General features: G+C 41.7%; 1 protein-coding gene across 1 annotated transcript in view; it reads left to right on the top strand.

Moving 5' to 3' along the window:
* LOC132568798 (sorting nexin-33-like) overlaps positions 1-25814 on the top strand; it is a 48272-nt gene that overhangs the window by 1862 nt on the left and 20596 nt on the right. The window contains exons 3-4 of the mRNA XM_060234990.1: positions 2614-2683; positions 3679-3758. Of these exons, the coding sequence (XP_060090973.1) occupies positions 2614-2683; positions 3679-3758 (150 nt within the window). The remainder of the gene's footprint in view (positions 1-2613; positions 2684-3678; positions 3759-25814) is intronic.

Raw genomic sequence — 25814 nt, 5'->3', positions numbered from 1 at the left:
CTATTCATTCTGGGTTTATGAACCTCTACATGTTGTCCTGCCTAGTCAGCTGAATGCTGCGCTCTGTACATTTGCAGGAATGCCCTAGGGTGGACCACTTCCCTTTGTGCGTAGCATAGAGGGGTCCCTGACATATGGGTCCCACTCTGTCCCCACAGACCACTGTGTCCTGCACCTCCTGATGGGCCACCAGTGCCTACTGTTGTGCCTGAACCAGGATATGTGTGAGGTGCGGGTAGCTGTGGGTCTGTCGCCACACCCGGATTACGGAGACAGCGACCTGCCCTCTGGACCCACCAGCCAGAAGGAGTGAGAGAACTTGACCAGGCCTCGGTGACACCACCCTTCCTCTGACCAGCACGACAAGCACCATGCCGTCTGTGTCCAGGCCCATGTTTCCCCACCAGGTTTATTGTTGATACCCTATCACAGGCTTCCCTCCAAGGTTTCCTCTCCCCACATTCCCCAGCCAGTCAGTTCCACACCATCTCCCATGTTCACTCATTGCACCCAGTGTCCTGTTATTGGGGGAGGGGAAACCCACCCATGTGCACACCCCTTTGTAGTATGCAGAGCCAGAACCACATGTGCTTGTGGGTACTGGTGTGCGCTAAGGGGGGTGTAGGTCACTCTTCTCCCATGAGTGGCCTGCACACTTTGCTGGGCTGCTGCAGGGGCAGGTTCCAAGTTGACCCCACAGGGAGCATCGCGTGTCAGCTGCCTCACCATTGACCTGGCTCCTAGGTGGTCCCCCTGGCGGCCCTCCTTTCCTCTTCCTCCATGGTGGTTGCAGCGTCTATGGGCTGCACCCGGCTGAGCCCCTCTGCTATATTAGCCTGTACCCCCACTGCACGCATCACCGGAGGCACTGCAGCCCCCCCCCCCAAGAATGCAGCCAATACATCCAGGTGGTCCACTGTCCTTGTTAGGGCCTGCATGATGGTCTGTCTGCTGCCTCACTCCTCCTCCTGACCAAGTATCAGAGCCTCCAGGTATTTGACATGCTCATGGTGGTGGTCACCTTGCTCTAGGAGGTAGTCTCCCACCCTCTACAATGCTGATACATGGCATCAACGGGCTCTCCGGATGGCGTCCCTGGTGGCCGGCGACATCTCTCGAAGGGCAGTTCCTGGTGGCAAGTCTGCAGAGTGGTGCACTTGGTGTAAGAAGGTGGAAGGGCAGCCAAACATGCCCCTTCTCTGCCCTCCAGCCTCACTGAGGGTTGGCGCTCTGGATGACCCACTGCAGAGGGCTCCCCACCATCCAAGGTTGGTGCTGGTGCCCCGGCACCTATCTTTATGGAGACCAGATGACCACCGCTTGGGATGGGGATGGCTGCAGTCACTTACCATCCACCACCCTGGTGGGTGTCCTTGACATGCACCGGATGTTGGGGATTCTGATCCAAGGTACCTGTAGGGGGAGGTCAGGGGGGACCATGAGGGATTACAGAGTCACCTTCTTCTGCCGGCTCACCCTCCCCTTGCCACACTCCCTGGACCCACACTGTGGGGTCCCTGCAGGTGGCCTGCAAGCATGCTCCCACCCCCTCCCAGCTCTCATCACAATGGGGGAACCAGCACATATGTGTGGGCAGCATTCCAGAGCCACACCATGGGTCACCACCACCATCCCTGCAGGCCACTTGAGGGGCCCAGTATCACCCAGTATCCAGTGACCATGTCCAAGTGACACAATGTACGGCGCCCATGTCTGCAGGCCCCCTCATAGCCAGATTCACTCCCCTCGTGGTCTCACCTGGCTGCAGCTCAAACTTGACCATGGTCTCATCATCACCATCCTCATTGTGGGTTGCCTGCTCAGAGTCCCTGCCCCTCGCATGCTCAGCTGTATCTGTGGCTCAAAGAAGATGGTTATGAGGGGCACCAAACACCCTTCAAGGCATGGATTGGAGGCCCAGGCCAAGGGTGGCCTCCCCTTCTATATGGTTATAGGGAGCAGGTGACCATGAGCAGGGTTAGCATAGACCCTGACTCCACTTGGGCCCCCAAGAGGGACCCCTGCCCCTCTGCGGCCTCAGGCCTCACTGTGGCTTGCAATCCGGGTGCAGTGCAGAAGCAGGGGCTGAGTGGTGCCATCACACTCATGGGGGAGAACGCCTTTATGGTCGGTGCCCTCATTGCACACTGCTGGCTGTCGTGGAGCTGGGGCCCACCAGGGCCATGCCAGGCCAGTGAGTGCCACCATTTCAGCTAGCCAGCACTCTCCACACTAGGGGGTCAGCACTTGCTGCACCATTGGGCACCCTCTGCCAGAGCCAACACAGGCCACCAGGTTTGTCTGCTCTCCTGTACCACATGCCAACCACATGCTGACACAACCCCTCAGTGGAGCCGCTTTCTCCGTGCATTCCTCACCCTGAATAGCAGGCTCCAGTGGATTCTACTTCCAGTGCAAGCAGCGCCCAAAGTCCAGGGTGTAACTTGCCTTGCACCAGATTCAAAGGCTGGGTATCCTCAGTCTCCGACTGCAGGGCAAGGTGGAAACCACCTGCAGCACCCCAAGCCCCTGCTTGCACAGTGCTCTGTGATGATCTGGTTGTGGTGGCGCTCTGTGCGGGGTAGCTGTTGTAATGGTTGCATTCCTCTTCAGAATGGCATGCAGATCATTGAAGTACGGACAGGTCCTCCGGACATTGCTTGGTGTGCTATTGTATGCCAGGGTATCTTTGTATTCCATCCGGAGATTTTTTGTCTTCCGGCGGCATTCGGCAGGGGACCGGGCAAACCCCTTATCTGCCAGGTCCCTGGCAATCTCCTCAAATATCTCGAAGTTCCTATGGCTCTGGCATAGCCTGCCCTGGATCTCAGGGTGCCCCCAAGAAGCAATGAGAGCCAGAACCTCCTCCCTCCTCCAACCAGGCCCTCTGACTTCAGCCATTCTGACAGCGAGGGCAGCAGGTGCTCGCTCCATGGCCCTTTTAGCTGCTATGGGGGGCCTGGGAACAGCAAGAGTGGGCCAGAAATTGGGCAACTTCCACCAGGTGCATCCCGACTGCACTAGTGTGCATGAGCACACTAGCGCTTGCTGTCACCCATTTGCTTACGGGAAATGGGGTGGGATGGTCTCACCACGCCTTGCCGCTTCCAGACCCCCTCGAATGCTGCCACCATGTTTCCACACAGCAATGAGGCAACTCCTGGCCACATCAGACATTTGCTACCATTTCCTAAGTGATCGCATTTTGAGGTGAGAGAACCGGCCCACAGGACGGGGTGAGTGTGGGATGGGGACACCTGGCAGATGTTACCATCTGCAAGGATTTTTTGGGCCGACTTCAGAGGCATCTCTGAGTCAACCCAAAGTGCCGGTCTGTAAGCAGCCTGTTAGAAGCTGAGCAAGAGATTGCAACCAAAAGATGTGACAAGACACAGAGCTACTTGGCTAGTTCTCTGCATTATGCCAGGAGTCAAAAAGGTCAATTTACTCACCAGTGTCCTTGTTCTCTATTGATAAAAGCAATCTTTATCCAGTTCCAGTTTTGCACCTTTTCTCTAATCTGATTACTTTTCTATTAAGTTTATGCATTGATTATTTTAGCATTTTGTTTTTAGTGTGCAAATTGCTCCAGGTTTTTTATTTTTAAAAAACCTTTACTTTAGGAAACACTTTCTGTCTCCTGCTTTTATATTTCTCTTGTTCTTGTTCTGAATATAGGCTGCACACCTGAGAACATTTACAAAGATGTGCATCCCATTGAATTAAACTTCCATGAAATCAATGAGACTTACATCAGAGTAATATGCATAGCATCAGGCTGAATCTTGTTTTGAAGTTTATTCTGCTATTGCCTTCAGTTCCTTTAGTTTCATCAGATAAGAGGTGAAATGCTGTAAACATAATGAACAAAAAGTAATTTTGCTTGCAGTGGAAATATATGAGGGCATGATGCTCTTGAAAGACAGTCATCTATTTGAAGAGGTGTATGGCTCTGTTAGCTCCTTTAAAATGGACAGTGTAATCATTTTTTTTGTAATCATTTGTAATGGTTCTTGGGATTTTCAGCTGCGTCCTATTTTATATACTGAATCAGGAGGAAAGGGGAGGGGGGGAGAGAGGAGAGAGAACAAACAACATTCTACTTTTAAAACAGATGATAGAATGGTTCTTGTCTGATGTACCCTGACAGCCTTACAGAAAAATTATCTTATACACTACTAGTTTAATTGTTTAGTTTTCAGAAAAGTGTGAGATCTAAACTACTGAAGAAATTTTAGATTTATTCTAACCAGTTATGTCAAGTGGTTTGAACATACTACACAAGCTTTCTCACTGTATATCTGAGTGATTAACATAAATGAAACAATGCAGATTATGAGAAATTATTTAAATATCACTACCATGCGTTCAAACATCAATCATGCTTCTCCCTTCACCAAATACACTGCAGAGCCAAACACAGATAGGGTCATCTGGAGGGAGAAGTCTTTTATTTTAAAAATCTACTTGGACAAGCTGCCTCTCTGAACAAAAGTTTTTTTATCAGTGTTAAAAGGTTCTTTTCAAGTGTGTATAGCTACTTGCAGTTAGATGTTCCTTATGGAATGCAAAGCAATAAACCCAGTGCTGTATTACTGCAGTCTCAGCAAAAGCCACAGTTTCAAATGGCAAACTACACAGAGTCAGGGTTTGAAAACCATTTTGTTCAAAAATGGAGTCCTCAACTGATCCAATCTGGGGGCAAAAACTATACTGGACTAAAAAGTAGGGACATTCTCAGATCTGTATTTAAAGTAAAGGGCGGGGGGGGGGGAGGTCTAAGAACACAGCTTGTGCATTTTGTAAATTGTAAGAAGTCTTAGCTCGACGTCAATTGATTGATATTGCAGAATGGCTCTATGATAAAGCATCTCTGCAAAATGTGATCCATAAAGTCGACAGGCACATAAAAGAGAAGACTGGAGCCTTTACCTTAGGTGAACTGGACTTGCCACAACAATGAGGACTGTGATTATATGTTCCAAATGAAAGCTTCTATAAGAAATTTCTGTCAATAAATTTTGGAACTCTTCAGAAAGAATTGGACAGAAATTTGTGTTGTGGTACCCATTCCCTTTAAGAAGTTTTTGTACTGTGTATTATTGAGAAATAATAAGACTTTTGAATTTTGATTTATAAACTATTTATTGTTTGCATACACAGCTGTGATTGTCTTTGTCTGTTATATACTGTGTTGCCACTTTGCCTTGAGCATTGGTGCTTAGCTACTTGGTGCCTCCCCAGAGGATTCACGTTTATATATCCCCCACCCTTCCTGCTTCTGATCTCCCTGATTCTGGGGTTTGGGTGTGGAGTAAAGTCAGGGATCTGAGCCATACAGTCTCTCTGCTCCAGCTGAACTTAGCTAGTGGATGCCTCAGATGAGGGCTCATATTTATACCCACCCCTCCTGACAACTGCTTGTGAACACTGTAATGGTGAAAGCGGGTAAAAGGGGTGCTCAGCATGGGGAGAAGGAACCCTCCCCCTGACATATTAGAGGCCCCTATCACCTGTCATCAAACCCAGCCTGCCACCCTCCCTCTGGAGTCCCACCCCAGCATGTCATCACTAGGATCTTGGAGACTTCTTCCCCTGCTCTGTTCTTGGGGCTCTCCCAAGAGGAAACAGAGATTTTAGCAATGTCCAGATGCCAGCAGTTGCTGAAAGTCTTTGATGAGAACTCTGACAGCAGTAGTTCAGAGATCAATGGGGAAGCATAATCTCCTTCCAACTCCCTGCTGCCCCAAGCATATACCCCATCTGGTGTCTCCCAATCCAGCGCCAGAAAGTAGCTAGTCCTAGTCCCACCTGCTCTAATCATGGGGCCCCCTTTCTAGTGACTCCTGTGTGGTGGAGTGCCAGATGTGCATTCTTCCCAGTGACTCCTGTGTGGTGGAGTGTCAGATATGCCACAGCATGCTGGAGGGGCACAAACACCCAACACCTGTCTTCCTGCATCTGCAAAGGGTGCACCCCACTTTGTTGCCACCAAAGGAAGAAGTGTGGTGGGCAGTAGGAGGAAGAAAAGCCCACTCCCTCTCAGCAGAGACAAATGGAGGGGGAGCAGGAGACCCCACCATGAAAGGCTTCCTGCACTCTGAGTGCCAAGGTTGGGATCCCAAGGCAGGCCACCCTCTAAGAGGTCATGCTCCAAGGGATGCCAGCAGTGTCACCCAAAAGGGCAAAGCTCAGCATGACCTCTTAGAGGGTGGCCTGCCTTGGGATCCTAACCTTGGAGGTACTTTGGGGAGCCCCTGTTGAAACTCTGGGGATTTCTGCTTTTTCCATCTGCCCTCGAAATACTGGCTGTGTGTTTCAGCCTTGGAGGTGGGGGCTGTGACCATTATGGGCTGTGAGCATTTTGGTTTGGGTGTCAGTGGTGGACTTATTGCACCCTCTGGGGTTTGGATGTCAAGACTGATCTTGGAGTTTTCAGTCACCACATCTACATACATCTTTGCACTCTTTGGGGTTTGAGTGTCAGTGCTGGACTGGGGCTTTGAGCCATCATGTCAGCATACATTGTTGTACACTTTGGTTATTTGGCTGTCAGGGTTGGACTCAGAGCTATGTGCCATTACATCTACATATGTCAGAACACCATTTGGGGTTTGAGTTTCAGGAATGGATGCAAGGCTTTGAGCCATCATCTCTACATATGTCTCAGGACTTTGGGCCACCATGTCTACATATGTTATTGCATGCTTTTGGGTTTGAGTCTCAGGTGGTCTCAGGGCCCATTGCACTGATTCTGCTGGACTAGCAAAAATTCTTCCCATCTTCAGTTTCTGTTCCAGAGATTCTCAGGGAATTTGATTATGTTCTGCTGGGTTTCTATTGTCATTGCTTTTTTTTACCCCCCATTGGAAACAATGAAGGATGGGGGAGCCTGTCAAGTGCCTTGTCATGTTTAATGGGTTAACACTCATATTGCTATGCCTTTTTGCTTTTGCTTCTGCCCTGCTATCTGCTGTACCAAGTTACCAAGATCCTTTCCGCCAGCCTTAGGAGGTTACCAAGGGAACCCCAAGGTAAGACTGCTGATTAAGAGACACCTGCAAGAAGAGGAGACTGGAGAATGGAGGAGGGGTCAGAAATGCCAGCACTTTGCTTCCTGCTTTTGCTTGAAAATGTAACCATTAATATAATTCGATATATAGGGGACCCAAGGGTCAGCCCGCCAGTCTTTGCAAAACTCGTTTTGACTCAGATATGTCAGCGAATAATAAACTGCCATTCATGAAGTGAATTGTTTGTCTTTCCTGAACTGCTGTGGTCTTGACAGAGCTTTATTTTTTGGGGGGGTGGTGGTGGTGGTGGAGGTATAACTTGGATTTATATTAATTTATATGCAGAGTACACCATGCGGAATGCCAGCCTGGATGAAGCACAAACTGGAATTAAGATTTCCGGGAAAAACATCAACAACCTCAGATATGCAGATGACACCACTCTAATGGCAGAAAGTGAAGAGGACCTAAAGAACCTCTTGTTGAGGGTGAAAGAGGAGAGTACAAAAGTAGGCTTGAAACTCAAAATCAAAAAAACTAAGATCATGACATCCGGTCCCATCATTCCTTGGCAAATAGAAGGGGAAGACATGGAAGTAGTGACAGACTTCGCATTTCTGGGATCCAAGATCACTGCAGATGGTGACTGTAGCCATTAAATTAAAAGAAGTTTGCTCCTTGGGAAGACAGCTATGGTGTACCTAGGCAGTATAATAAAAAGTAGAGACATCACCCTGCCACCCTACCATATTGTCAAAGCGATGGTATTCCCAGTAGTAATGTATGGCTGTGAGAGTTGGACCACAAGGAAGGCCAAGCACAGAAGAATAGATGCTTTTGAGCTGTGGTGCTGGAGAAGACTCTTGAAAGTCCCTTAGGTTGCAAGAAGATCAAGTCAGTCAGTCCTAAGGGAAATCAACCCTGACTGTTCCCTGGAAGGTCAGATGTTGAAGCTGAAGCTCAAATACTTTGGCCACCAAATGAGAAGGGAGCACTCACTGGAGAAGATCCTGATGCTGGGAAAGACAGAAGGCAAAAGAAGGGGATGGCAAAAGATGAGATGGCTGGACAGTATTACTGATGTAACTAACACAAATTTGAGCAGACTTCAGAGGATGGTGGAAGACAGGTGAGCCTGGCGTGACTTAGTCCATGGGGTCACAAAGAGTCAGAATTGGTTGTGCAACTGAACAACAACAAATAAATTGAATGCTGTAAATTCAGTCCTCATCAGACTTGGAAGACAGGTAGAGAAAAGTCAGCTAGAGTCTAGATCCACTGTGAGTTAGGTGTCTCTAGCATGCTGGTGGGGTGTCTACCACATCACAGACTTCGCATTCGTGGGTTCAATTCATATGAAGAGTTTTTCATTGACAATGGTCAGTGGTTCAGTTTATGTGTCTGCCATGAACCAACTGAACTGAACCTCATTTTCCTGGTTCAATTCAATCCCTGGTTCAATTCAATTCCAAAACCAGGGAACAGATTGCCCAGCTAAGGTAGATAAGGAAATCTACAGGAGCCAGTCAGTAGATGATTGAGCAGGAACACTTGGACCAGGGAAATGGATGAGGCTAGGCCAGACCCAATTGTAGGATGAATGAGGGGGTGGATGACTGGGTCTTCAAGGGCAGAGGAGGCAAGAGTAAGGCCAGAGAGGAAAATAAAAGGTAGGCTTTACAAACAGGCCATGGAAGAAGGAAGCAGCACAATGTCAGAGAGGGAGGACAAAATAAGGGACCTGTAGGGCTCATCCACAGTGCTCTACAGTTCTGAGGCCTAAAGCATAATAGCAGAGGGGTGAGTGTAAATGACCTTGCGGAAAGGGGCATTCACACAATTAGATGGTGAGATGTTATGTTTAGTACTAGGAGTGTTAACCAGAACTACCTCAGGACTGGGACCTCTTGATTTTATTACTGTCCTTGACATCAGATATTTCTGTAGCTTTGTACCTGATTGAAAAATTATGTACTCTGTGTTTGGAAGGTAATCTAGAAACTTTAGTTTCTGAAAAATGTAGTAGTTCATCTCTTCATGAATGTGGAACTTTGTACAAACATTGCACCAATTTTACAATTGTTACACTGGCTGATTGTTTATTTTTTTAAAGCATTTTAAGGGCTGGTCTTTAACTTTCATGACCTGGGACCCACACATTCAAAGAACTACCTGGCCAATTTTGATCACCTGCTTTTCCTGGTACCTTTGTTCTAGTGATGCCAGTGGTCCTAATAAGATCAATGATCTTTAGAGGAGTGCACCCATCCTTTGAAATAGTCTGCCAGAGTGGGTCAAAAGGGCACTTACTCTGACAAAGTTTTCTAAATCTCCAACAAACCTTCAAGAATTAAGTGTATTCTTGCAGATTTTTGGTGCTGCAGAGTTGCATTGTCAGGGTTCTCTTGTAGATCTGAGGTATTAGTAAGAGACATGCTGGCTTGACACGTTTGTTATTGGGTATGGTTGCATCTTTGAGCTTTTTTGCACCTTAGCACCTATTGTATTTGTTTATCTAATTGCACCATGATATCATTGTTTTATGTTATTTATTCAATCATAAGCACAGTAATATCTATCTAAGTCTATTGAAGTCAGTGGGTTTAGGAGAGTATCTCACCTTAGAGTGGTACTGTTAGTGCACACAAAAAGAGGAATAAAGTTCTCCTCCCAAAATAAATTAAATAAATATAAGGGCTTGAGTATAGGAGAGTGCACCAGGAATACTGATCTGTTGCAGGAACTGCTAATTGAACTGGAATAAAGCCATTCCAGATTTATATTTAGAATCCCATATGCTCCTTCACAATACTGGATATGCAATGCTGGTACAAGGTCATCCCCTACAAAAATATGTTGCTTATGGTGAATGGGAGTAACAGATAGAGCTGATAATGTTAACATATCTTCTTCACGATCTCTGTAAAATGGTAAAAGCCAAGGCAATTTCTGAAGCTTTGTGTTCAAGGTTATCTGACTAGTAAAATCAATTTCTTATCCCATTCTGCCTTAATTGTTCTCTAACAGATTAAGTAGAACACCTGGCAAGAACAGTTTTTCTACCTGCAGGAAAGTAGCATATGAAACTACTTATAATTTTGTACAAGTTGAAAGTCGTGGCCACTGATCTGTTAGCATGAACCCTTAGCAATAACATACTATCTCCTGCTAAAATCCTTCACAAAATTAATGAAATTGCAAATACATGAGAAAAATTCTGCTTTCACTTACTTTGATTTTAAGCATGGAGGATCTCAGCTGAAACCAAAATGAATTAATCCATGAATATACCTGAGAAAATGAGATAGAATTTGGCATCCTTTGAATACAAATGGCAAATCACCCATTTGCAAGCTAACTTTCTGGATAATGATTAAAAATCCCTTATTTAGAATGTATGCAGCATGTTAAGAAAGCAGAGAGCTTCAATACACTGATCAGGTAGCAAATTAAAGGGGGGGAAATAATAAAAAGAATACTTAGAAATTCTGCCTGGCCTGAGGCCCAGAAGAAAGTGGCTGTCAAATTTTATTTCAGCTTCTGTATGTATGAAACGTGTAGGAAAGTTAATTGACAAGAGGTGTACAAATACTGTAATTGGTTGAGAGGCAAAATGAAAACAAAAGATCAAGCATTCAGTGATATTAATGCTTCTGCCAAGCTTGGTTTCTGAATGTAATATTTATACATTATTTCAGTGCACCAAGTCATATTTCCAAGGCAGTTCACAGGAGTTAGCAAGTAATCAGATTTGTTCATAAGAATCCTGAAAACATGCTTTGCACTATTACTTCATCAAACACATTTGATGATGACACTAAATCACCATAGAGTTTACATGGTCTGTTGAATAAATATGAACACTGAGATTTTTGAAACACCATCTATGGGCTTAGATGCAAGGCTATAGGTGCCATGATTGGGTGAATTATCTCATGAAGAAGGCAGGGCAGGAGATTTTTGTTGGCAAAGAGATTTTCCATTGTCCTTGGAACTCAATTATTTCATTGTTAATTATGTATTTTGTAGCTGTTTTACAAAAGAACCTTAAGGAATTATAAATGTGGAAGAGCAGATAGTATATTTGACTTGCTGTATAATCCTGTGCAAAGTTACTCTAGTCTGTATTATCCTAAGTAGTTGTGAGAGTCCCTTGAGATTGTTGAAGGAATTAGTAAGGAGACCCAGACAATGCAAGAGGGGGTGAACAAGCAGGATCTCCACCTATGTTTACATGGGGCTATATTTACCTAGTCCAGACCAGAGATTCAAGGAGAAAGGTGAGCAAAAAACCCCTAGTATTCTACTCAGTTTATGTTGGAGATGTAAATTTAGTGGATGTTTAAACACAGAGACAGAGAGAGAGAGAGAGAGAGAGAGAGAGAGAGAGATAGGTGGACCTTGAGGTCAAGACACAAGAGAGACCAATGGGCCATGATGTGGTTGTTCCTAGAACAATGTTGTGATGGTGTTAGTGAAACAATGGCTGCTTACAGACTGGTACTTTGGGCTGTCCCATACTCACCCCATCCTCCAGGCCCCAAAAGCTACCACTTTGGATTTCTGAGCCAACAGCCAGTCGCCCGGACCACATCTGGAAGTAAAAAGGTGGAAGTGAGGCAGCCTGGCATATGAAACCGCCAAGCTGCCCGAAGCCACTTCTGCCTCCTCGCCCCTCCAAAAACCTGCCTGGAGCGCTGAATTGCATGAGTGCCTAACATATGGGAGGGGAAGAGCACAGCCCCCCCACTTCAGGCTGAAGTGGATAAATTGCCCCCCCCCACATGGCTTGAGGGCTGCGGGAATCCTTCCCTGGCTCCCCAGACTTCACCTCCCTCCCATCCCTGCTGTTTCAGTGCCCGGGAAGGGGCAGTGAAGCAGCCAGAGCTTCCCAGGCATGTAAAGCTTCCCCTGCCAATAAGCTGATCAGCAGGGAAACTGGCTCTGGAGGCTGAGGGCTCCTAAGATAGCCCTCTGGTGTGATCATGATCAGCATGAGGTGAGAGAGGGCAGCAGCAGCGGGAACGATGAGCCACAGACAGAGCAACCGTGGCCACTGCTGCCGTTGCCTCCTCCCCCCTTCCATCCCACACAATCCAGGATTATGATCACACCAGAGGGCGGTCATAGGAGCCCCCAGCCTTCAGAGCCAGTTTTCCTGCCGATCAGCTAATCAGGCACCCTTCAGGCAGTTTTTCTGCTGATCAAGGGGGGGCTTTACATGCCCGGGATGCCGCGGCTGCTTCATCGCCCCTTCCAAGGCATTGAAATGGCAGGGATGGGAGGGAGGTGGAGACTGGGGAGCACAGCCCTCAGTCAGCTGCAGGAGGGGAGTTGGGCAGGGGGGGAACTTGAGTGCTCCCTCAAACATCCCAAGGCCCCCTGACTCCCTAAATCCTGCCTATCACCCTGCCACCTTTTTAGACACCCCCCCCATTTGATTGCGCCAAGCTGCCTTGGGGACGGGATGGGGTTGCCTCCCACTGGAGTGTATGGAGGCTTCGGGATGGTTCTTTTTGAGCCATCCTGATTTGGGACACATCCCAGCCACCCCAAAATGCCCATCTGTTAGCAGCCAATGTGTCTGAGCAAGGAAGCAGCATAGCTTTTTCAGGAGTTATGTAATGTAATCTTAATGCAAAAATGTCTACTGTGTGTGGTGACCACTAATAGCCAGGACAAAAAAAAAACTATTACAAAGAAGTGTTACAGGATTAAAATGGTTTTGACTATAGACTCATATAGGATAACCCAGGTAAGGGAAAGACAGGCAAGATGGGGGAATGGGTTAGTTGTACTACCTTTTTTTGATAAATCAGTCTTTGACACAGATGAATTTAAGAGATGGAAGAGAACTTCCAAAAACCAGACTTTTGTACCTTTAGAATTAGTTTTCCCAGAGAAGTCTCTTGGCAATATTTGATGGCATATATTTCATGTGACTATAGGTCATGTGACCTGCTTCGGCAGGGAGGGCGGGATATAAATAAAATAAAATGTTATTATTATTATTTTGATCTTATTTGTAGACCAGGGAAAAGTCTACAGTGAGTGACCCTGCAAGATGTAGAAAGAAGTTTGCCTGTCATCACCTTTTCCAAAGTACCAGATTGTGCTTTTAATCTTGAAAGATCTAGGTCAAATTACCTCATTAGCTGTGAAGCTTCTTAGTTGATTGTAGGTTAATCATTGCTTCTTATCTTAAAATACCTCACAAGGTTGTTGCGAGGATAAAGAGAAGGAGCCAAGTAATCTTTCCTTTGCTATTTGGAGGGCAGATGAGATATATATCTATATGTGTAATTCTCAATGTTGCCGCATCTGTGGATATTTAAATCTGGAGACTGGGGCCATGGACAAACAGGACAGTTATTTCTACAAACCTGAGAAAGCCTTAACTTTATTTAAATAGTTTTAAATAGTATTTAAATAGTTTAAATGTATTTAAATAGTTTATGAATATGTGTATTTGATGAGTTGGTATGTTTGTGGAAGAGCACCTCATTTCGTTGCTCTCTTTTGTTGAGAACAATGACAATAAATTTATCTATCTATCTATCTATCTATCTATCTATCTATCTATCTATCTATCTATCTATCTATCTATCTATCTATCTATCTATCTATCTATCTATCTATCTATCTATCTATCTATCTATCTTTGCAGGGTAGAAATCTAAAAACATACATGGGGTGCTAAAATGAGTGCATATAGCTTTAAGCTTTAAGAAACAGATACTCTTGGTGGCTGTTGCTAGACAACAACAGTATCCAAGTCTTGGTTTCTGTAAGCAAAAGGCAGGGTTTTTTTCAGGGATTTTTTGATCTTTGAGGGTAGTCTCATTGGAGCCATGCCCAGCAGCAACCAGCAAGTAACTTGAACTATGCAACTTGCATGACTTAACCAGGATTAGCTGCTGGCTACTGTGATGTAGTGGTCAAAGTGTCACGTGTAGAGTAGTAACCTGGGACTCTAACCCAGACCTGGGACTTTAACCCAGAAGAAACTGTCCCCCTGACAGTAAAATACTCACACGGTTGGGTCCAGCAAGGATCGTTTATTGATTACATGAATTGCAATTGCATGGAGAGTTGAGAGCAGAAAGATCCACCCAGCAACTCTAACTCTGTGTCGCAGCACAGCTTAATATATAGTCTATGCAAAAAATCCTAAAACCTGTGAGATCCTCCAATAAGAAGATCCCCTCCCATTCTAAACTAAACAACACCGCGCATGTCTAAGCTAGGAGTACATTTCCCCCCTCCCAAGTTTCCCCTTTATCTTATCTCTTCGCATACCGACCTAGGTAGTGACCTGGTACAAGACTCTTTGCACAGTTTTTCTGCAGCTTCTACAGCTTCAGCACATTCCTTTCCTCAGACTAGAGAGAAACAAAGGGGCCCTCTCTCTCAAAAGTTTCAGACTCTGATCTGGGACACCCAAGTTTGAATCACCACTCTGCCATGGAAGTTCAGTGGGTGACCTTAGACCAGTCACACAGCCTAACGTACACCACAGGTGGTTGTGAGGATAAAATGGAGGACAGGAGAATTACATAAGGTGTAAGCTGCTTTAGCTCCCCATTATGAACAAAGGTGGGGTATAAATAATAAGTAACTAACAAGTATAGATACAGGTGTGTGGCAGATAATACGTAGGTTGGTTGATGGTTGGGAAGAAGAGAAAGAATCAGGAAAAAATGAAGATATGGGAGGAAGGAAAGAGGAAATAGTGTGGGGGAGGGGGTACAGGGGCAAATGGAGGGGTTTTCCCTAAACTTAACTGGGCCCATCCTATTGGCCAGCACTACACAATTGGGCCATAGTTTTCCCAGGTAGAGGGGAGGGAAGGAGGAAAAGCTAAAGATAAGGAGAAGATAAACGGAAGTTGGCTGGTGAGTGGGAAGAAGAGAAGGAAGCAAGCAAAGTAGAGAAGTTTTGGGGGTGCTTAGGGAAGGGAAAGAGGAAATAGTGGGAAGGGAAAACGAAATGCCACTAGTGGTTAAAACAATTTTATTGGTAACATATGGTAGCAAATCTATATCTATATCTTACAACTTAAAAAAAAGAAAGATTTACCTACCCCATATCTTACTTTTCCCCCCACCCCTCCCCCTGTTACTTGACCGCCGCCATGCTTTTTACATTTCCAATACCTGTCCGGCATCTTTTTATTCATCTTTGCTAATTTTTTAGAAGTCGTATACCATCTATACATCATCTTAAAACAGTTTTCCCTAATACTTTGACATGTTGCGAGTTTCATAGAGTTCTTCCACAAATATTCCCAAGATTCCATCTTTATTTCTTTATTTACATTAATTGCCCATTTTATCATTTGAGATTTCACTACTTCATCCGCTGTAGACCATTGTAAAAGTAATTTGTATACTTTTAAAATTAATTTCTCATTGTCTCCAAGCAGAACTTTTCCCATTTCTGTTTGTTCTTTCCTTATTCCTTCAGTTTTGATATCATTCTCCACCAAGCTTTTTATTTGTTGCATTTGAAACCAATCATATTTATGACTCAATTCTTCAGCAGTTTTCAGTTCTATTTTCCCACTTTGTATTTTTAATAATTGATTATATGACAGCCACTTTTCTTCGCGTGTTTTAGCCATTATCTTTATCACTTCAGCTGGCACTATCCATAAAAGTCTTCTCTCATCACTATATTTCTTATATTTTATCCATGTATTTAGTAGGTTGCTTCTTATATAATGGTGAGAGAAAAGACCATCCAGCCTCTTTTTTCCATAATACAAATATGCGTGCCAGCCAAATTTATTTCCATGACCTTCCAACACTAAAAGTTTTTTGTTTAACAATGTTATCCATTCTTTCATCCATACTAAACAAACTGCTTCATGATACAATTTTAGATCTGGTACTTGGAATCTGCCTCTCTCTTTTGCATCTGACAGAATTTTCATTTTAATCCTTGGTTCTTCCCAGCCCACACAAATTCTGAAATTTTCCTATGCCATTTATCAAATTATTTGGCATTTTTCACAATAGGAATAGTTTGAAACAAATACATTATCCTTGGCAGAATATTCATTTTTATTGCAGCTATTCTGCCCAACAATGACAAATTAAGATTGTTCCATTTTAGCATATCTTCATCTATTTTATGCCATAACTTCTCATAATTATTTTTAAACAGATCAATGTTTTTCATTGTTATCTCCACCCCTAGGTACTTTACCTTGAAGGTGACTTCACAGCCCGTTAGTCTTTGTAATTCTTGTTGTCTATTCATCTGCATATTCTTACACAGAATTTTAGATTTTTCCCTATTTATAGAAAGTCCTGCCAACTCCCCATATTTGTGTATTTTTGTTAACAACAAAGGTGTAACTTGTATGGGGTTTAAACATTATATCATCAGCAAATGCTCTATATTTGTAAGTACATCCTTTTATTTGTAAGCCTTCTATATCTTTTTCTTCTTGAATCTGCATCAATAAAATTTCAAGAGTCATTATAAACAACAATGGTGAAAGCGGACAATCTTGTCTAGTACCTTTGCTAATTTTCATTTCTTCTGTGAGGTCTGCATTAACACACAGCCTTGCCCTTTGTTCAGAATATACTGCTTTTATCATTCTTATAAAACTTTCTCCCAGCTCCATCTTATCCATTACCGCAAACATAAAGTCCCAGCTTAAATTGTCAAATGCTTTCTCTGCATCTGCAAAGAATAATGCTACTTCTTTTTCTGGATGTCTTTCATAATATTCTACAATATTTACAACAGTCCTAATATTGTCTCTTATTTGTTTTTTGGGAAGAAATCCTGCTTGATCTTCCTTTATAAAGTTTATCAAATATTGTTTAAGTCGTTCTGCCAAGATTCTTATAAATATTGTATAGTCATTATTTAATAACGAAATTGGTCTATAATTTTTTACATTCGTGGCATCTCTATCTTCTTTAGGTATCAAGGAAATGACAGCTTCTTTCCATGTATTTGGTACATTCCTTTTTATTCTTATTATATTCATCAACTTCTGCAATTTTGGTATTAATTCGTCCTTAAAAGTTTTAAAATATTTAGCTGTATATCCATCTGGCCTGGGAGCTTTCCCATCTTTCATTGCATTGATTGCTACTTCAATTTCTATCTTTTCAATTGGATCGTTCAAAACTTTTCGCATATTTTCAGTTAGGGGCTCTATTTTTAACTTTTGTAAATATTCATCCATCTTCTCTTTCTTTACTTTAATAACTTTAAACTGTTTGGCATAGTACTTAAAAAATCTCTTTTTATTCCCTCTTGAGTAACCACTTTTCTTCCATCTATCACAATTCTATTAATAATTTTATTTTCTCTCTTTTTCTTCAATTGCCAAGCCAAATACTTTCCCATTTTATTTGCCCCTTCAAATGATTTCTGCTGAAGTCTTTTCAAATTCCATTCCACTTCTTTATTTAACAAATGTCTAAATTGAGTTTGTAATATTGAGATTTCTCTTAGAATTTGCTATCCCCCTGGTCTTTTTCTCAGCTTCCCTTCTTTTTCCTTTATTTCATTTTGGATGTCCAACAATTGTTTTTCTTTTTTTCTTTTGTCTTTATTATTCAAAGTAATCAACACCCCTTTCATTACTGCTTTATAAGCATCCCAGACCGTCTGAAAATCAATATCTTCTTTATCATTCACTTGGAAAAAAGCTTTAGTTTCCTTTTCTAGGAATGTCACTGTTTCTTTATTCTGTAGCAAATCTTCATTCAATCTTCATCTTCGCAATTTCTTGGACAGTTTTGTAATCCACATTCTTGGGTTATGGTCAGCCCCAATTTTAGGTAAAATCTCTATCTTCCTTGTTATAAGACTTAAGTCTTTAGTTCTCCACAGCATGTCAAATCTAGAAAAAGTTTTATGTCTTGCTGAAAAAAAAGTGTAATCCCGTATTTCTGGATTAAATTTCCTCCATATATCTTCTAAATTTTCTTGTTTAGCCAATTCAAAGAAAGACTTTGGCAATTTCCCTTCTTTCCGACTATTTTTTTCCCTCCAGATCTATCCAATGAGTTCTTAACTGTTCCATTAAAGTCTCCCATTAACAATACTTGGTCATAAATCAGCTCATCCAACTGTTGTGTAATGTCTTTAAGAAAGGCATCCTTTGCACCATGAGGCGCATACAGTCCCAATAACAACGTTTTTTCCCCATTTAATATTATCTCCACTGCTACAAATCTTCCATCCTTATCTTTAAATACTAATTTTGGCTCCAATTCTTGTTTAATATATAAAACCACTCCCCTTTTCTTCTGTTCAGCTAGTGAAAAAAACTCTGCTCCCAATTGTTTGTTCCATAAAAAATTATAATCCTTTTGTTTAATGTGTACTTCTTGCAAACGAATTATATTACAATTTTGTTTCTTAATCCAATGAAATGTTGCCCTTCTTTTTTGTGGTGAATTTAATCCATTAACATTCCAAGACAATAATTTGTAATCCATCATGGTGCAAATTCTTTATTTTCTTCAAAAAATCTATGCAACTCCTGAGCATTTGTAATTGTGACTCTTTCCCCCTGGAGTTCAAAGCTCAAACCTTCAGGTATTATCCATCTAAACCTCATGCCATTGTCTCTCAATTTTTCTGTCAACTTTTTGTATGTTCTCCTATCATTTATCACTTGCCTTGGCAGCTCCTTCATGATTCTCACTTTACTGCCTCCCACTATCAATGCCTTTTCAAAATTTTTGTTCACGATCCTTCCCACCATTTCCTTTGTCATATATTTTATAACAATATCTCTTGGTAAATTATTTTTCTTGGCAGAAAGTGAGTTCACTCTGTACATATAGTCATACATATTTTTAGTCTCATCAGGATCTTCTTCTAGGAATTTTGTTATTATATTTATTATATATCCTTTCAGATCACCATCCTCCACTTCAGGTACTCCTCTCAGATGTATCTGAGTTTCCATCAATTTGCAGTCATTAATTGTCACTTTTTCTTGAATTTTCAACAAGGTGGAATCATATACTTTCATTTTTCCTTCTACTTCCTGCACTTTCTTAGCTGTTTCCCCAGTTTCCTTTTTGAGATCTTCCATGTCTTTTTTAATCTCTGCAATAATTTCTTCTTTCAATTCATCTATCATTTTCCTGACCCCTCTCATCATTCTGGCTTCCATTGCATCCAATTGTTCCTGCATTTTTTCCATTGAAAGAGCCCTTGTTTGGGGCTGCTTGGCTTCAGACATTAAAAAAAAACCACCAAAAATTTTAATCTCACAAATCTCATATTTAGCTATAAGATTCAAGAGATTTGGGCTTACTTTTTATAATAAGCTTTATTTCATCTTCCTTGGAGCTTCCTAGGCCAAGATAAACTTTTAAACCCTTCCAAAACTTTTAAACCCTTCCAAAAATAACAAAATTTTTGACCTCACCAATTTTCAATTTGACTATCAGGTTAAATAGATTAGGACTTGCCCTTTATGGCAAGCCCAATTCCGCCGTCCTCTGAGCCCCCAAAGTCCAGATATTTATTTTTAAAGTCTTTAAATTTTCCAAAATGGCGGCCACGACTTTTTATTATTTCTTATTATTTCTTTTTCCTTTTAAAAAATTCTGAGGAGCCCACAAATAATATGACCAATAGTACTTATATTCTTACCCTCTTTTCATTTGATTCCAACAATTTTTAATATCCCAAATTCTTTTAAAAACAATGTTTTTAATTTAGCCTCCCAGCAATGGCTGCCAATGTTTCTCAATGGTATATATTCCTAGAGTAGGTTTTCTTTTTACTGCTTCCTGTTTTTGTTGCCACCAACTCACAAGGAGATCTCACGATACTTGCCATCCTTCCTGTCTTGCTCAGATGTGCTGCAGGTCTGTTCCAGTGTGACGATGTTGCTTTTACTTCCAAACCGCAAGTAGACAAAACAATAAATTCCTTCTCACTTTTGAGCAGTTTTAACACTGTCCTTTATATTTATAAAATCCAAATTTCGTCTCTTCCTTCCCTCTTCTTCCAAGCTTTTTATAATTTCTTTTCTCACCTTTTAATTTTGTCCCTTTAAGCTATAAATAGCTTCGGAATGAAAAAATAATCTTCTGTACCTTTTCTTCCAATTATCCAAGTTTCCACTGGTCTTTCAAAGCTTTAGATGTTTAGCAATGTCCAAGAAGGTTAAGATCCTGATGAGCTTATGTCAAATAAATGACTCTGGGCACTTCTGCAGATGATGACTATGCAACTTCCCCTGAGACCCCTCAAAGCCTCAAAGAAGTCCCCTCCGGGGCTCCCTTTAAGCCAAGGTAAATCTCCTCAAAGTTTTCCGTGCATGTCTTGGACTTTTCTCTAACTGAGAAAAGTAGGCAGTAGGCATTAATTTGCCTTCCACTACCCCGAACAGAAGTTCCAGCCTGCTCCTGTTATGAGAGACAGCTCAGCTCGGCATTTTTCTCCCCCGGAAGTCTGGAAAATGAAATGCTACTAGGAAGTGCTTTCAGCCCCCCATTTGTATGTAAATAATTATAATTCCTGAATATATCTTATCAATTGTTTTGTCTTTGTTATAAAATGTATTTCATATAATTTTGATGAAGGATAATTAATGATCCTTTAAAGCTAAAACAGAACAAATTACCCATGTCATAATATTAAACTTGAACTGAACAAACATCATTGACAAACCTAATTAATTCAGAAGATAAGTTATTTTGATTTGACAGTAATGTGGTCTTATGGCAGAGGAATCTAGAAAGGGTAGCTAATGGGCAATGGTAGTAGTGGATGGGGACACTGGAGGAGGACATGATGACTATCACAGACAAAGGCAGTGACACTTGAGCTGACCCTGGGTACTACTGTGCAGAAGAAGGCAACAGCAGACCACTTCTGATCATATACTTCAAAGACCCTATGAGGAGACCACCCAAAATGAAAGAAGATGAAGTGCTGGAAGACAGGATCCCCAGGTTGGATGTCACTGAGTCATCTCCTGGAGAACAGAGCACAAGTATTTTGTTAATGATGTAACTGGATTAAAACTGAAAGGATATTTAGGGGGGGGGGGAGTGGCTCTGACCAATATCCGGTCAGGAGCTTTTGCCTAACGCTCTCCCAGCTGTCTCCAAAGTTATATCTTTTTTCACCCCTTTAACTATATTTTTTGAACTTTTGAAAGATGCCTCCGAAAGGGGGGGAAAAAACCAAGCAGAAGGAAAAAAGCTTTCAGCCTTTAACTAACTTCTTGGAACAGCCGTCCACCTCCCACGCAAGGTTGGGGAGAGATGAGGAACCAGAAACTGAAGATAGCCCTCTCACTGTGAATTTATTGTCTCAAGCAATGTCTAAATTAAGACAAGAATTACGAGAGGACATAACTTCTATGCTTCAACCAATGTGTCAGCGTCTGGATGAATTAGAGAATTCTTGTAAACTGGCACAAGAATTCCAGACCGCACAAGAAGCCTTAAAAAAAGCTCAAGAGACGACTTCAGATGCATGGACAAGGGAACGAGTTTTAACAATGGCCTTTCGTAGCCGGGAGCTGTGCTTAAAATTTAGAGGTTTTAAATCGGATGTGGAAGCTGAAATGGGTTTATATATATTCATGGCAAATTGGCTTGCTGAAGTAACCCATCTGGAAGTCGAAATTCTCCCACTCATTCAGAAAGCATATCGTGTTGGCAAGGTATGTGAAGACAATTCGTCTTATACCAGAGATATTGTGGTGCAGTTCAAGGATTATAGAATGAGGCAAAGAGTCTTTGCAGAGGCTAGGGAAAGGGGAGGCTTCGACTACCAGGGGTTAAAGATTCAGGTCTTTCCGGATCTTCCTCCTGAATTTTTAAGAATCAGAAGAGACCTTAAGGACACAACTGCCAAATTACGGGACTTAAAAATTAAATATAAATGGCTACAATCAGGCAAACTATGTGTCCAAAAAGGCTCCACTTCATTTACAGCTTATGACGCAGCCTCGGGTGAGATACTACTCTCTAAATTAATTCCCTCCTCCCCTACATCAAGAGTTAATAAGAGAAAGGAATCCTCTCCACTTGTTCCTCCAAGGACAACCCGTGCGTGTACTGAGGAAGTTCATGTCAATCTGGAAGAAAATATGGACTCTATTTAAAAGACACTGAAGCAACAAGAAAAGGGAAAAGCTGAAGAAACTTATAATTTATATTTATTGTTTTTTCTTTCAGAATTAAAGGCTGGGTGGGGTCAGCTGGTGAGAGCACCTGGGTAACATCCCTCCTTGTTTAATTCAGCCCAGGTGAAGAAAGAAGGACTTTCTTTTTTTTTTCTTCTTGACCTTAATTTTAAGGTTTCTAGGGACTGAGATATATAGTTAGAATTTATTCTTTATGGATTTTTTTTGAGAGTAGAAGGAATAATCAAGATATAGAAGAAGAAGGAAAATAAGAAGTTATATTGAATGCTTGTGGTATTAAGTTTTAAAAAATCTGTTCGGGAAAGCAGCATTGTTAAGCTTAATTATTCCTCTGCTATAAAAAAATAGAAAATATAAATAGACACATATATATATTAAGTGGTGTGGAATGGTAACATATGAGATATTTTTAAGTTGCGTTGTTTTTGATTTGTTATTATGGTACACCTACCTGTTGGAACAGGTAGTAATTGTAATGAGTCTATAATAAAAAAATTGAGTATGAAAGGATATTTAGATGCTGATGTGAATGGACACAAAAGGGAAGTCCAAAGATGTTTGACACATATAATAGAAACATGGGATGTGGGAAGAGTGAATCAAGGTAAACTCAAAATTGTAAAATGAGAAATGGAATGTTTAAACATTGCCATCTTAGGAGAGAGTGAACTACACAGACTGGAAATGATCAATCTACATTCCGGTTCTGAAATATATATATTATATATATTGGATCATTGCATTAATTTCTCATGCCAGTAAAGTGATGCTCAAAATCTACAACAAAGACTGTTACCATATATGGAATAAGAAATGCCAGATGTCGAAGCTAGATTCAGAAAAGGAAGAAGTTCGATCCCGGCAGAAGCTGGTTTCAGGTAGTCGGCTCAGGTTGACTCAGCTTTCTATCCTTTTGAGGTCGGTAAAATGAGTACCCAGCTTGCTGGGGGGAAAGTGTAGATGACTGGGGAAGGCAATGGCAAACCATCCCATAAAAAGTCTGCCGTGAAAACATTGTGAAAGCAACATCACCCCAGAGTTGGAAACGACTGGTGCTTGCACCTTTACCTTTACTGGAACATATGAGACAAGAGAAAATCAGCTTATGTTCCATAGAATGCAACAAAATTTTTGACTGTGCAGATTATGAAAAGCTATTGTATATTTTAAAAGAAATGGGTGTACCACAACATCTGATTGTTTGGTGCACAACCTATACTCTGGACTATTAGAACAGAATATAGAGAAACAGAATGGTTTCCAATTAGCAAAGGTGTCAAATGTGGATGTATTTTATCCTTTATCTCTTCAGTCTGTATACAGAACATATCAGAATGGAAGATGGATTAGATTTAGATAAAGGTGGAATGAAAATTGGTGGAAGGAATATTAACAATTTGAGATGTGCAGATGACACCACATTACTGGCAGAAAATAGTGAAGACCTGAAATGACTACTGATGAAGGTTAGAAAAAGGAAGTGCTCAAGCAAGATTACAGCTAAACATCAAGTAGACAGAAGCAGTGATTACTGGGGAATTACACAATTTAAAGGTTTGATGATGAAGAAAATGAAATTGGTAAAGATGTTGAATCCATCAACCAACAGGGAGAGTGCACCCCAAAATCAGAAGGAGATTGAGAATTGGAAGGGCAGACACAAAGGAGTTAGAAAAGATTCTTAAATATAAGAATGTGTCACTGGCACTGCCAACTGATATCAAGATACTTCATGCCATAGTAATCACCATTACTATGTATGGATGTGAAAGTTGGTCAATGAAGAAAGCTGACCAGAAGAAAACAGATTCATTTGAAAAGTTGTATTAGAGGAGCATTTTATAGATACTGTGAACCAGGGGTCATTTTTTAGAAAAATAGGTAGTGGAGTTCATCCAGAGATTTTTATGCAGCTGCACCTACTAGTCAATGGACAAGGTGGAGAGGAGGAGGGGGAACTGTCAGAAAAGTTCAGGAGCTGTGCTCCTGTGAGCTCCTGCTGAATTCAAGGCCTGCTGTGAACCAACAAAAAGACAAAGAAGTAGGTTGTAAATCAAATCAAGCTTGAACTCTCTCTTATGCTTCCATCACATTATGAGAAGACAAGAGACACTAGAAAAGACAATAATGCTAGGAAAACTTGAAGGCAGCAGGAACAGAGGAAGTGGGAAGCCTCAACCAGAGATGTATTGACTCAACCAAGGAAGCCACAGCTTTCAGTTTGTAAGGTCTGAGCAAGACTGTTAACAATAGAATGCTTTGGAGATCATTAATTGGAGATCATAAATTGGAAGTGACTTGAAACTTGACACATACACACTCATAGATCCTAACTACATTTTCTGCTGATACAAAGCAAATCAAATAATAGAAGGAAGAGTTATAGTTGCCAGTTCCTCTGTCTCATTGCAGATCTCCACTGTTCTCACACTGTTCCCTGAAGCAGAATTTTAGAGGCAAGGCACTCTGCAATGGGAGGGAGTAGGTCAGAATATTTCTTCTGTGAATACTGCTGTACTCTTATAGATTATAATCAAAGCCATTATTTACTATTCATGCTAACAGCAAGCAACATTTCATCTAGACAGTACTGAATTTTAAAAATTGTCACAGAATGATATAGCTTCATTTGTGCTTCCAAGATCAGGTTGCAGAAACAGGGAAATGTTTCTATACTGATTTCCCCCCTATCACTTCTCAAATGAACAAGCAGCATAATTTCTCCTGTTCCAAGTAAAAAAAGAACATTTCTCTTTGATTTATGACACTAATATGATTAAATGTATGCATGTGTAAATATTGTTTACCTCTCTCAACCAGTAGATCTCACAAGATTATTCCTAAACTTCTAGCAACATAAAGTTAAACCTTTCTATCAAAAATGAAATGCCTTTGATATTATTCCCTTACCACCAGTAAGGTCCTATTAATAGATTTTCCCTAATACTCTATAACTGACACATCCAAAGCTATTTCTGGTCCAAAATAAATAACACTGAGCATAAATGGTAAAGGCTCATAGCTTAAAAAAAATGATTTCATCACAACATTGCAGCATATTGCTTTAGAAGACTCACTTTTTCCCCAGAAAAGAAGTATATCCCAAGTTGATATGCTGTGTTGTAGCACAAAACATCTAGTTGTGTCAATCACATCTAATGGAAGGTAATAAGATGTGACCGCTCTAATGTGATGAGTTGCAGTCTTGCACCGGGGGAACTTTAACCAAAAAAAATGTGATTTCTTGGAAACAGAGCTTAAATAAAAGCATTTTCAATCAAACCTCACATTCAGGCAATGGAGCAAAACAATGATTTGGCATTTTAGGAACAGCAGGTAAAAACATCCTGCCACATCCACAGCTGCATCCAATAAGCTCTAGCACAGTTCCGGCTGCTGAATTCAAGACAGAGTTGCTTGTAAGGAAAGAGCCTCAGAACCAAAAGCTGCCACCCCACTACATCCAGTCCATTATATCCAGGCCTCATTTTGGGCAGGAGCTCATAGAAGCAGAACTCTGGAACCTCTAAATTTTATTATGCTCTTTCTTTCTTACCCCACCCACATGGGCCCCATTGCTCAAACCCACTGTGAGAATTCTGCTGAACTCTGACAAACTTTCTAATATTTTCTCCCACCCA

Source organism: Heteronotia binoei, chromosome 1, assembly GCF_032191835.1.
Source record: "Heteronotia binoei isolate CCM8104 ecotype False Entrance Well chromosome 1, APGP_CSIRO_Hbin_v1, whole genome shotgun sequence".
NCBI classification, from domain to species: domain Eukaryota; kingdom Metazoa; phylum Chordata; class Lepidosauria; order Squamata; family Gekkonidae; genus Heteronotia; species Heteronotia binoei.
This window is presented reverse-complemented; position numbering and strand designations above follow the sequence as displayed.